Source organism: Pimephales promelas, chromosome 3, assembly GCF_988280905.1.
Source record: "Pimephales promelas chromosome 3, fPimPro1.hap1.1, whole genome shotgun sequence".
Taxonomy (NCBI): Eukaryota; Metazoa; Chordata; class Actinopteri; order Cypriniformes; family Leuciscidae; genus Pimephales; species Pimephales promelas.
In genome coordinates, this window is record NC_142771.1 from 30,054,869 (window position 1) to 30,068,921 (window position 14,053).

The 14,053-nt window shown below is 38.6% G+C and overlaps 2 protein-coding genes across 7 annotated transcripts in view; both read right to left on the reverse strand.

Moving 5' to 3' along the window:
• Positions 1 to 2,009: 2,009 nt before the first annotated feature.
• On the reverse strand, positions 2,010 to 10,038 carry LOC120489978 (cytochrome P450 3A40). Its single transcript, XM_039687257.2, has 13 exons — positions 9,855 to 10,038; positions 9,523 to 9,616; positions 9,367 to 9,419; positions 8,655 to 8,754; positions 6,701 to 6,820; positions 6,349 to 6,434; positions 5,980 to 6,128; positions 5,767 to 5,891; positions 5,585 to 5,672; positions 5,344 to 5,504; positions 4,851 to 5,077; positions 4,045 to 4,207; positions 2,010 to 3,839 (listed from the first exon to the last, which is right to left on the reverse strand). The coding sequence occupies exons 1-13, from the start codon at positions 9,920 to 9,922 to the stop codon at positions 3,756 to 3,758; spliced, it is 1,518 nt and encodes a 505-aa protein (XP_039543191.2). The 5' UTR covers positions 9,923 to 10,038; the 3' UTR covers positions 2,010 to 3,755.
• A 2,468-nt stretch (positions 10,039 to 12,506) lies between these two features.
• sdk1a (sidekick cell adhesion molecule 1a) overlaps positions 12,507 to 14,053 on the reverse strand; it is a 354,190-nt gene continuing 352,643 nt past the window's right edge. For all 6 annotated transcript variants that reach the window (XM_089128735.1, XM_089128733.1, XM_089128732.1 and 3 more), the window contains one exon: positions 12,507 to 14,032. In XM_089128735.1, coding sequence (XP_088984861.1) covers positions 13,760 to 14,032 — 273 coding nt within the window. In that variant the 3' untranslated portion in view covers positions 12,507 to 13,759. The remainder of the gene's footprint in view (positions 14,033 to 14,053) is intronic.

Here is a 14,053-nt window from a genome sequence, read left to right on the forward strand (position 1 = left end):
ACGAAAACATCCTGGAACCTTTATTTTTAAGAGTGTTGAAAAGTGAAATACTGACATACTGCTGATTCCTTGCACTCGCCCTAATCCATAGACGATCTTGACAAAAGACTTATTCCCAATTTGCTCAAAAGAATTGCAAAAGTGCATACCGGAAATAAGAAAATTCATTCACTATTTGTTTTTTTCTTTTTCTTTTCCCTGATTATATAAACAATGACATATGCATTAGCAGAAAGAGAGGATTGAAGACAATAAACTGGACAAACTTCTTGATGTTAGTAACAAAAGGATCATCTGGATTGTTTATGGAGTCGATGTCAACGCTAAAGGAAGAGCTGGCGACGACATCCAAATATATATGGAGTGAACATTCTGGAATGAAAAAATAGATAATTAAATAAAGAGATAATATACACATCATTACGTGGTTTTCATTGATACACAAAACAACTAGAAAAAAAATATTCTAATGATAAGCATTTAATAAAAGTTTTACAGTTAAAAACTTCATGATTGACAGGGAATCCTTTTATGTGTTAAAGTTGTGCACTTTATTTAACAACAGATGCGTACTAATTTATTTTCACTGGCTGCTCGTGCTCTCGCTTTTGCATATTTTTAATAAAGCGATCTGCATGTGTCACAGCTATAGGAAATATCTGAAACAGATTTAAAAATAAGTGTTAGTTATGCAAGTCTCATGTGAGGAACAAGAATATAATAAAATGAATTGGGCTTTGCCTCATTTCTATTTTAATCTCTAGACGACTGATTGTTTTTACTGTTAGACTCCAATATATGATACATTCAGCTCATATAATGAGCCTGTTCCACACCTCCTTCACGTCCACTTGTTAAATACCAGCCGGTTCTCATCCCAAGGCGTCATATACGACAGTTTTGCCAAAGCGTAAACATCCAACGCACATGGCACCCTTTAGCATCATTGATATATGGGGCAGAAAGCGCCTCCTAGTGGTCTAAGCCTAACCCTACCCCATATCTAACGCCATAACTGAAGCGTGTTATATTGAGGCTAAGGGTGCCATGTGCGTTGAATGTTTACGCTTTGGCAAAACTGTTGTATGACGACTTGGGATACGGGGGGAGTGAATTGCGGATTCTCTTCCGTTGCTCATCTAACCATAATTATGCCGTCAGCTAGGTCTGTTTTTATAATCTGTACATAATCACAACACTTTTATTGTACAAAACGGTGTTTATAAGCTTACCCTTCTGTTAGTGAAGGTATAAGAGTAACAAACTTATATACTAATACAAATACATAATACTACTGTACTATGACTAAAGGGTTAGTTCACCCAAAAATGAAAATTAAGTCATTAATTACTCACCCCCATGCTGTACCAACCCCGTAAGACCTTCGTTTGTCTTCGGAACACAAATAAAGATATTTTTGATTAAATTTGAGAGCTGTATAACTACCACATTGGCTCCTAAGGGACTGCCTCTTGACGGCCCAGAAAGTCAATGAAGAAAATGTTTAAATATCCCAAGTGACTACCGTGGCTCAACTATATGTTTATCAAGCCACGAGAATACTTTTTGTGCGAAAAAACAAACAAAAATAACGAGTTTATTCGACTATTCCTTTTCTTCCTTGTAGGCCAGAAACGAGACTTCCTTAGATTTCCACGACGCATGCGCGAGAATTGCGATCTCCTTACACTACTTCAGTTCAGTTCTCGCGCATGCGTCGTGGAAATCCAAGGAAGTCTCGTTTCTGGCCTACAAGGAAGAAAAGGAATAGTCGAATAAACTCGTTATTTTTGTTTGTTTTTTCGCACAAAAAGTATTCTCGTCGCTTGATAAACATATAGTTGAGCCACGGTAGTCACTTGGGATATTATTAATATTATTCGAAATAATGTAAATATAAACAATAAGCAGCAACAAATAACATATACACGCCAAAAAAATGCTGAAAAAATTTGAGTCAAATATGGACAAACCCAACCGTTGGTTCAAAAATTGTGTAAATTTTAATCAATGACTGGATTCGTCCATATTTTACCCAAATTTGGGTTGAAACAACACAGCATTTTTTAGAGTGTACATATTCATCAAAACACACAACAACACAATCAGTAGTCACAACAACAATTTACCAAAATTCAAAGTACCAACTATGGTTAGTGTAGCAAAACCACGTTTAATTTGTCCTTGTGTTGTTTATTATTATTATTATTTGTACTAGTAAAACCATGGTTCATTTTAGCAAGGGTTGACCTATGATGACATGGATCCTCAACTGTTAGTTTTTTCGTGCTAAACATTGAAAATGGACTACAATGTTTATCTTTTACAGGTTTTTAATAAGTGATTTAAAATAAAGAAGTTAATGACTCCTACTGCTTGTAAACAACGTTGCCTATTTTTGGATAAATGCAACTAAACACAATGACCACAAGACTTCATATTTAGTAAATCTGAATGAGGGTGCACCATTAGGCAACGTTTATCCCTAATATAAAACAAAACTGTAACACAAAATAAAGCTTATAAAATTGGTTGCATTGACATTTTCAAGTTTGATATCGGCAAGTGCACCTACATAAAACATTCTAATGCACACAATAACATTGACACTGTTTACAGTGACACCAACTGAAGAAAATGAGAAGGTCATAAGTAGTGGGACAAAACAGGCTGCTAGACTGCGAATATTAGTTTCTGTATCCAGGGATTGTTTAAAAACATAAGAGGTGTTCACCTACAAATAGACACCTCTCGCTCAGTATGGTATGATGTTGCCAGTTTGGATATGAGAGTTTCGTGGGCTATTAAACAAATCAAATATTGATTTTTGACAAGGAAACTCTCTCAATTGTGCACCACTCAGACTTCATCACTACTGGTGAATTCTATGTACAGAGGGCACTCCAGGTGTGTGTATGCTCAGCATCATATTTTAGTAAAATTGATACGATCGTTGCATAACAGCCATTAGTGACACAGAAAATGTACAGTGTTGACAGAATTACCATATTTTCCACATCACACATGTAGCCAGTTTTATGGTTACTATTAAACCATATTTTTTATGGTTTCTACTAAGAGAACCTATTTAAAATGAGGGAATCAAGTCATCTTAATTTATATAGTCCTTTATACAATACATCTAAAATATATATAAAGTCCAAATCAATTGTTGTCAATTTGTGTGGTTACCATATCACATATGATCATAAGCATAATTACACAATATTAAATAGGAGATCAGGGCTTATTGACACACAGAAGAATTGTCATATCTAAAGTCTACTTAAATGCATCTAGCTGTGGCTTTGTATGCTGGTTTCTAAAACCAGTTTAAACTTTTTTTTTGTTGTAAATTCTGTCCTAAAAACTAAACTCCCTATCAGATTTTTGCTTTAGTGATTGCATAACAAATGAACACTTGTATTTAGCTACAATAATACCATCACATTGCATTGATTGCTTATAATTTGTTATATAATTAAATGCATACAATAATTCATTTTTAATAATGATTTTCCCCCCCATTCCAAACTGTGTAAAACATGAATGAATCAGGAAGAGCTTAAGGCTCAGCAAATCATGAACACCCCCATAAATCCAAAAGGTGGTAAAAAGGTTAATATTAAACATTGGCAGCAAATGTATGTATGATATTTAAATTAAAACAATTCTGTATGCAGTTTTTCTAGTGCTATATAACTTTGTATAAAATGTTATACAGAATTATACTGAAACATTCTGCTTTTTAATGATTATTTTTCTTTGTGAGATCTTGGTATAAACTTCAGTGTGATGGGAACCTTCGGCTGAAACATAACATTCAGCTCTAGAGGGATCTGGAAATAAACAAGAGAAAAGAATAGGGCATTTGTAAATTTATGTTAAATGTAGAGGCAAAGCAGTCTGCCACACATTCCTGATTTATATAGCACTTTCACTGACCCAATGGCCACCAAAGTGCTTTACATATTGCCTCACATTCACCCATTCACACACCGAGCCATGCAAGGCGTTATATATGATGACAGTCAATGTACCAACCTGTGTCTCTTTACATGTTTCCACAGTGAAGTTCAGAAGAAGCTTCACAATAAGAAGTTTCATAATCATTACGGCAAATCTCATTCCAATGCAATTTCGAGGCCCGAGTCCAAAAGGCATGAAAGCATACTGGTTAACCTCGGATTTACTCTCTGGGCTGAACCTGCAGAGAAATATTGTAGAGACAAAATGTGAGAAAAACTGTAGCTGTGAAGGAAATGTTCAAAAAGCATCAGTAGCTCAGTTTCCATCCACTTACTTTTGTGTGCATTTTTGTAATATCGCATTTTGGAAACGCTAAAGTGCAAAAAATTGTAAAAATGTGCATTAAAGAAAAACGTATGCGTTTAATTTAAGCGGATACATTTTTTATACAATGAGAAGACATCTACGTAAAATACGATGGAAACATTTATCAAATAAATCCGTCAATATGCAAAATAAATAAATAATAATTGGATAACTAATTTAATTAAACAGCAGAGAGATTTCATTGCACAGCATCTCAAACACCAGCATCCACCGAACATGACAACGTTTATTGCATTTCTTCTGCACGCTCGGAAAATGACTTCTTCTGCAAGTCATTTACGATGTAGGAAAAAGCAACAGTGGCTTCCCGATTGCAGCAAATTACATTTTTATTGCGTACAGATATTTTGCCACAAATTCCCAGGAAGTAACATTTTTTTTGTCTTGAACATATTGTATAGGAACACTATTTATTTGTAAATGTTTTATGCAACATTCCAATTCACAGCTTTGGATGGAAACATAGCTACTGTCTGATAGATGAATCACATCACCTCTCTGGCCTGAACTCATCAGGAGAATCCCAGAGCTGCGGGTCACGACATAAAACATATGTAGGAATTCCAACCAGAGTGCCTTTTGGTATCATCACCCCATTGATCTCCACGGTCTTCTTACAGAGCCTATCTAAGCGTGGGGCAGTGGGAAAGAGACGCATTGATTCGTTGATGGCCATTTCCAAGTAATCCATTTTCATCAATGCATCATATGTAATGGGAGACTGAAAAAAACAAAGAAATGTCAAAGTAAAACAACTGCACTCCAAATTCTAAAAGTGCCTTAAAATAGTTTCTCTACACCAGGGGTTCTGAACTCTGGCCCCCAAGATCCACTTTCCTGCAGATTTGACCTCCAACATTGATTAATTACTTCAGTTTGATTAGTGTGGGAGCAAAACTCTGCAGGAAAGTGGACCTTAATGGACAAGAGTTTGGAAACCCTGCTTTACACAAAACCTGTGAACAGAGCAGAAGCCTGTGCGCTCACATCAGGAGGGAAGTTTGTGTCAATCTCCTCAACCAGCTTTTCCAGGCAGTCTGGATTAGTCGCAATATTATAGAGGAAGAAAGTGAGAGTGGTGCTTGTAGTCTCATAACCTCCAAGGATGAAAGTGAGGGACTGGGAGAGAATCTCATGGTCTGTTAGTCCTGGCGAATTCACGAAACGGCATATTTGAAAACACGTTCATGTGCACTTGAATGTGTAAAATCTGTACAGTCTCTCAAACCTTTTACTGGTTGGTCACTTGTGGTGTCCTTAGCTTGATCTTCAGATATTTGACTCTGGATCATGAGCTTGAGAAAATCTACCCGACCCTGATTAAAAACACAAAGTCAAAATCTACTGCGGCATCAACAACTCTTCAAAATCTGAAGCTGTAGTTGAAAAGTGAAATGGTGACAAGCATACATCTGATTTCTTGCTGTGCTCGTCCTTAATCTTTTTTAGGGAACTGTAGAAAAAATCCATTGACGAACTTGAAAAAAGACGTATACCCATTTTTCCCAAAAGATTAGCAACGAAGGGAAAAAATGCTGAAATAATAATAAAACATATTTTTTTTGAGATCTTAAAACAAATTATTTTATCATGTAAAAATATTTTAGTATACAAATGACATACTTTGAATCAGAATAAGAGGACTTAATAGACTGATCTGGAAAAACTTCTTGATGTTAGTAACAAAAGGATCATCTGGATTGTTTATGGAGTCGATGTCAACGCTAAAGGAGGAGCTGGCGACGACATCCAAACTGTATGGAGCGAACACTCTGGAATAAAAATAGAGCCATTTTGTTAATAAAGGGATCGTTTGCACAACATTACATCATGTGGTTTTCATTGATTCACAAAAAACAACTAGAATATAAATATTCTAATGATATTCATTTAGTGAAAGTTTTGCTGTAAATGCTTTAGTTAAGTTCATGATTAACAGTGAATGCTCTTTATGTGTTAAAGTTAAGCACTTTAATAACCGATGTAACATACTCTTTTATTTTCACTGGCTGCTCGTGGTCTCGCTTTTGCATATTTTTAATAAAACGATCTGCATGTGTCACAGCTATAGGAAATATCTGAAACAGATTTAAAAGGAAGTGTTAGTTACGCAAGTCTCATGTGAGCAACAAGTACAGTATAACTGTACAGTACAGACAGACTAGAATTTTGTTCGAAATCTGTGGAACAATACTGGACCCCATTTTTATGAACAAAAAACACAAATATTTCTTCACTGCATCTTTTTTTGTAATTCATTCAGGTTTAAAACAACATGGAGGTGAGTAAATTATTCAAATTTTAATGTTTGAGTGAACTATCCCTTTAAAGACCTGTTCAATACCTCCTTCAGTCGTCCACTTGTGAAATACGGAGAGAGTGTACCACGGATTCTCTTCCATTGCTCATCTTTAGTTATAGTTATTCCATCAGCAAAGGGGCCAGCCAAGTCTGCACTCATCTCCTGTACAAATCCCCCCCAATAAAAATAAAGAAAAAAATATTTTTAATGGGGTGTAAAAGGAATCCTGAGTTACGTCGGATGATGTTGAATTGGGTTCGCATAGAAGGCTCCCATCTTCAAAAGAAATAAAATGAGCCAATGGCAAGGAAATGGGTCTGCGGACTTTGCATGGCTTAACTCCGCCCCACCGCGTGGGTAAAAAGGAGAACGACAATATGCAGATATGTTTTCGCTTTGGAGCCAACAAGTTCTCTTCACTCATGCAGCCTATTCTCTGACCATCTTCGAGAATCGTCTAGACAAGCAGCTTCCAGTCAGTGTTGGTGTGATGGCGAGTTCCAGTGAGTTTCACATTCCTGCCTGCTAAACTGAACAGCGTGTGTGTTTCTCCTGCAAGCTTTTCTCTCACAAAAAGAGCATGCACACGGCTCGTCTCTCTAAAGAGAATCAGCCCGTGTTTTTCTGAGTGCGGTATTCTGATAGATTCAGCTGATGGGCACGAGCACTGTTTTGACATGTTTGGGCTTCGATCACGTTCAGACAGCGTTTGTGAATGTGTCACGTTCTCCCAGCGGGAACATGACCAATCGCAATGTAACGGTCGAGACTCGATAAGCTCAATAGAGCGAGAGTCCCCTCATCCATACCCCGATCTATTTTCTCCACGCAAGATAATACTTCAGCTGGGGGACCTAAGTCGGCAGGTCAGGAACTAAACCGACGAAATATCCGAGGTTCACAACCCATATTTTACATTGCAAAACATGCGGTTCCGAATGAGTTCGCCTACCCGAGCCGGACCCGCGATCTCATTTGGTCCCCTTGCTGATGAAATCATGTTTATCGCCGCATCCCAAGGTGAGCTGGAGTCCTCTTGTGATGATGGCTTGTCTGTGCTGCCATCCTCGAGTGCGCTAGCATAATGAGTCTGATCCAGAGCTGACAGCTATGCTTTCCTAGGCCACCGCGAGTATCGGCGTGTATGGAATCATCCGCCATGTCCCGAGCACTTAGGCTAATAATTGGTTTTTGGGCAAGGCGAACCCAAATAATTTCTATCTGGACGTGCATGAAGAGGTCATGAGATTGTGGGAGTCTCCTTTGAAGTCTCCGCGACTACTCAACGTCCTCTTCCGCCTTCTCTACTCTCACAGAGGCTGCGGGCAAAGGTACACTTGGGGTTGCGGGCAAGGGTATCTTCACAGCGCCTCCACCTGGCGTGGCCACCCTAAGCACTCCTCCAATGCCTGTAGGTTTTCTGTCTACTCCGGTGGCAAAGACCTATAGAGCTGCTCGGCAGGCTGCCGCCTCACTGCATGTTATTGCCATCCTTCTGGGTGCTCATGACATGCGTGAGGGTATGGCTGATTCAGGGCTCATCCAAGAGCTGCCTGCCCTCACCGACCAGCATGGCGCCTCGCTAACAAAAATCTGCAGAGCTGCAGGCTGGGCGACACCCAACACATGCGCCAGATTCTACAATCTCCGAGCAGAGCCTGTGTCCTCTCATGTTCTCGCTTCAACCTTCTGGGTCACATGCATATTCTCTAAGTCACCCCCCCCCACCCGCTCCTCAGCGAAGAAACATACATATTGCCATTCTCCTTTTATACCCACACGGTGGAGCGGAGTTACGCAATGCAAATTCAATGGCATTTCCTTACCATTGGCTCGTTTTATTTCTTTCGAAGATGAGAGGCTTCTAAGCGAACCCCATTTGTCGTCATCCGACGTAACGTCTCCGTTCACTACTCAGGGAACGAGGGTTACATCCGTAACCGAGACGTTTCCTGCCAATATGGAACTTTCTGGATAACTGTGAAGGTGAGCTTACCCTTCTGTTAGTGAAGGTAGAATAACATTCTTTCACCATAACTGTTTTGATCATTTCCAGGTCAGTGATCATTAGTTGTGGGAGTCTTCCATCATAAATCCTGAGCAATGGAAGGAATATAGATTAGTTTGCATTCACAGTAACCCAGGCAAATACCTACACAACCATTCAAAAGTTTTGGGTCAGTATGAAAACAAAAAAACTTTTATTCAACAAGGATGCATTAAATTGATCAAAAGTGGCAGTTAAGACAATTATAATCTTTCATATTTATAATAAAATATTTCGAATAAATGCTGTTCTCTGGGACTTTCCATTTATCAATAAATAAAATAAATAAAATCATTAATAATAATGAGAAATGTTACTTGAGCAGCAAATGATCTGAAGAATGATGTGACACTGAAGACTGGAGTAATGGTGCTGAAAATTTAGCTTTGACACCAAAAGAATGAATTATAGAAAATATACTAAAATAGAAAGCAGTCATTTAAAACTGAAACAATATTTCACAAGTTTTCTGTTTATACTGTATTTTTGATTTAATATGCAGCCTTAAGTGGACATAAGATACTATCATAGCACATCATTTAGCCATCAGAGCTGCCCTAATCGTAAGTATGACATATTTGATGACATAAAAATTACAGATATTACAGTACAGCTTTTCATCAGATTCTTTTAACACAGTAAATGTATAACTGAGACTCACCCCCAAACTTTTCCATACTTCTTAGCACACTCCATATCAAAATTGTAAAAACCCTAAAATACAAACATTTAATGAAAGAGAGTCTTTATTGCTCCAGCATCAGTTTAATACAGATTCCCATTTTATTCTTAAGACATTATATAGTGAATTACTAACTTTAGTGTATGCGAGAAATGTGCCAACGAAAGGCCATGGTCTTGGTCCTGGAATTCCCAGTTTATTGAAAAATCCATGTGGCCAAACACCATAACTACAGTGTGAGAAATGACAGAGATATCAAACTACAAACAACAACCTGCGACATATTACATTTTGATGTAGCCTAAATATAGATAACTGTAGTGTGATTAAGTAAACAAATAGAAGACAACACACAACACCTAACTTAATTTAAAAAAAAAAGACGTTAAATACTAAATAAATAGTAAAATTAGCTATAGGCTAACACTGATGGTTGCTTTGACCTGCTTTTGATGTTCAATACTCACATAAACAGGAGAGTTATGACCAGAACCACCAGGGTCCAGGTCACGGACAGACACGGGAGGTCAATCATTGTAAGAAAGCTGTAAGATCAGCTGCTGTAATCTTCAGTCTCTTCAGCTAAACTTCTAATGCACAGATGCACGGCACGCAGGTTTTATTCACGTCAGACGGCGCATGATGTGAAAGTGGGCGTGTTTTTTGTTGCGCAGGACGACCAAAAAAGGAATACATTGTCAGGTTATGACCTTTTTACAGTCTATGGTTATGACACGTTTGAACCATAGACTTTAAAAAATAGGTTTGAACGTTAGTTTTACTTTGGAAAAAATGTAAATAACTCCGCGACATGCCCCGTGCCAGGTTGTGCTTGTGCCGATGACGACGATCAAGTGATGCAATGTGATGAGGATTAGAAGATGACCAGCATCTGGTCTTATCAAGAGGATTTGACATTTCCAATTATGGAAAAATTCATTTGCCCCACAATAATTTTAAAGCGCATATCACCCCATAGGCCTAACCGACGAGCTATAAAAATTAGATTAGATTAGCCTCATTATATATATATATATATATATATATATATATATATATATATATATATATATATATATATATATATATATATATATGGTATTTGTTTTCACAATATTTATTGTTGTTTTTGTATATTACCTTTACATTTATCGGTTTCATTAATTGTTTTACTGTTTAAATTTTGCAGAAAAGAAATATGATTTTTTATAAAATTTGAATATAATTTTACTCTTAACACTTCACTCCTTCATTCAAATTGTTACAATAATAAAATGACCTCCCCATCTTTCAGCTGTCAGTTAGGACAGAGATACAAAATACAGCTATGGTTTATTCTGTAATGAAAGGGATAATTTAATTAAAAATCAAGCCCTGCCCTACATTTTTATTGTGCGAGAAGCGTTTCACTTGGATATACACTTAGGAACACCGGTTCAATTTCTCATTAATGCAATTATCTAATCAATCAAATGGCAGTTGCTTAATTGCATTTAGATGTGGTCCTGATCAAGAAAATTTGTCAACTTTGTGCATGTCCACTTCTGACGCAGTTCAACAATGGCTGAGAGACGAAGGCTATATATGTCACTGTTCAGTTCCACTTTGTAAATCTAACCATAAACGCCAACCCTACGTACGTTTTCATGGATTCCCGACTGAATTGAGTATAACGAAGAAGTGGATTAAAAACTTTAAAATAAAACAAGGTAGCTCGTTTGTTTGCAGCTGGCACTTTAGTGAATCAGACTAATTTACCAGGGATGCCGTATAAATAAACTTAGTGTAGTCCGTCATCAGTTCGCCAGCGAGATCTGTGATTCAACGGAAGTGGCATTTCACAAAGATCACTGAATCCGGAAGTCCTACGTATCAGCGTGATAATCCCCTATCTACTGAACTCCAAACTTAATGTCAGAATGTGAAAGAAAGGAGATTTAAGCAATTTTGAGCATGGCATGGTTGTTGGTGCCAGACCGGCCTGAGTATTTCACAATCTGCTCAGTTACTGGGATTTTCACGCACAACTGTTTCTAGGGTTTACAAAGAATGGTGTGAAAAGGGAAAAACATCCAGTATGCGTCAGTCCTGTGGGCGAAAATGCCTTGTTGATGCTAGAGGTCAGAGGAGAATGGGTCGACTGATTCAAGCTGATAGAAGACCAACTTTGACTGAAATAACCACTCGTTACAACCGAGGTATGCAGCAAAGCATTTGTGAAGCCACAACACACACAACCTTGAGGCGGATGGCACGCAACCTTGAAGACCCCACCAGGTACCACTCATCTCCACTACAAAAAGGAAAAAGAGGCTAAAATTTGCAAGAGCTCACCAAAATTGGACAGTTGAAGACTGGAAAAATGTTGCCTGGTCTGATGAGTCTCGATTTCTGTTGAGCCGTTCAGATGGTAGAGTCAGAATTTGGCGTAAACAGAATGAGAGCATGGATCCATCATGACTTGTTACCACTGTGCAGGCTGGTGGTGGTGGTGTGGGGGACGTTTTCTTGGCACACTTTAGGCCCCTTAGTGCCAATTGGGCATCGTTTAAATGCCACGGCCTACCTGAGCATTGTTTCTGACCATGTCCATCCCTTTATGGCCACCATGTACCCATCCTCTGATGGCTACTTCCAGCAGGATAATGCACCATGTCACAAAGCTCGAATCATTTCAAATTGGCTTCTTGAACATGACAATGAGTTCACTGTACTAAAATGGCTCCCACAGTCACCAGATCTCAACCCAATAGAGCATCTTTGGGATATGGTGGAATGGGAGCTTCGTGCCCTGGATGGGCATCCCACAAATCTCCATCAACTGTAAGATGCTATCCAATCAATATGGGCCAACATTTCTGAGGAATGCTTTCAGCACCTTGTTGAATCAATGCCATGTAGAATTTAGGCAGTTCTGAAGGTGAAAGGGGGTCAAACACAGTATTAGTATGGTGTTCCTAATAATCCTTGTGAGTGTGTGTCACAAAAGGAAAGAAAAGAATCGCAACATTCCTTTTATACCCACTTTAGCAGTTGTTATAATTTAGTGTTGGAAACAAGTTGAAGTAAGATCAAGAAGACATCTCTGTAGTAGCAGACATTAAAGTAAACAACAAGCATTTCATTTATCATAAAAAATCTTTACTTCATGAAAGTCCATGACATACACTTGTGCTAAAACACTGGGTGGGATTGAAACAAACATTTCCATAACAGTACACTCTTGTTTGATTACTGTATTTGTTGAGTTGGCATTTTCAAGAACTGCAAAAATTCATACTGAAAATACAACAGAACTACTGTACGTCACTTCTGAAGAACACTACAGCGAACAACAAAAACCCATACAAATTAATTCTAAAATCGCACTGTAAAATTACACTTTTTACAAGCCTGTAAAAAAAGAAAACAAAAAATCGATCATACTGAAGAAAAGAAGGAATCTGAAGTATTTATGGCTCAAAAGTGCAGAACAAAAGCAACAGCATACTGATCTCCTCACATACAATTCCTACATTCATTCATTAAATAATTTCAAGTGAGTGTTTGCAGTTCCTAAGCGAGGCCAAACAGACAGGAACAAAACAAGAAAAGCAAAAAAACAAAAACAAAAAAAAACTACAAACTTGATGTTTGATATGTGTGAGAATGAGCAATGGCACAAATCACAACACATCTGGCACTGTCTCACCGTCTGATCACACGGAGGCAGGGAACCAGAGCTGTCTGGCTTCTTCGAACAGCCTCCGTTGGTTTCTTGCTGGTGACTCTATAGAGAATATACTGGAATCATCCGTGCTTCATTATCCAGGCAGCGTGAGTGCGAATCAAATCCATTAGAGAAGATTTACATTTCATGACCTTTACGGTCTCGAGTGCAACATGTATATATAGCGACCCTGACGGTGAGATGAGATTATTCAGACAAGAGTATACAGTAATTACAGCGTGTTTTTCACTTAGCTTTTTCCGTATGTTCTTTTCAATGTGGTAATGTTACGTGTGAATATGTGCCGTTCACTAGAGCGGGAATGTCTCGTCACATCTACAGGCTTTTTCTGTTGCGTCCTGCTTAATAAAACCCACAGACATTTATGCATCTCTTCACAATCCAAGGCTGCAAACAGGAGGGACACACACAGTAACAGTAACTCTTCGGTATTGGCATATAAAAATCGCTTTTTTTTTTTTTTTAAACCTCTTCTCCCCTTAATAATAATCACGATCACTAATCGAGATAACATTCAGAATCCAGCAACTCGTTGAGCCTTTCACATGTGATGTGTCTCTTGTGGTGATAGTACTGTGCGAAATCAGAGAATTTCCTCTGCAGCTACGTTGTCCCGAGCCACGAACCGAGTCCTTCTGTGCGTCACACGAACGAGGAGAAGCCTGTGACGGGAGTTCGTGAGCCTGGCGCGGGCTGGCCAGCAGGGGTGTAGACCCCGCCCACGCTGTGCTGTGTGACCACTGTCTGATAGTAGGACTCGGTGTCCCCGCTGGCACACTCCTCGTAGGAACAGGCCAGTGTCTGCTTGAGCCCCTTCTGCTGCCGCTTCCACGAGTTGAAGTACGACGGGTCACTCATGTAGTGATTCACAAACGAGTGTTTGATGGGCTCCTCTTCGCACTCGCTGTCCGTGGCCTGATTGAACAAAATACGACA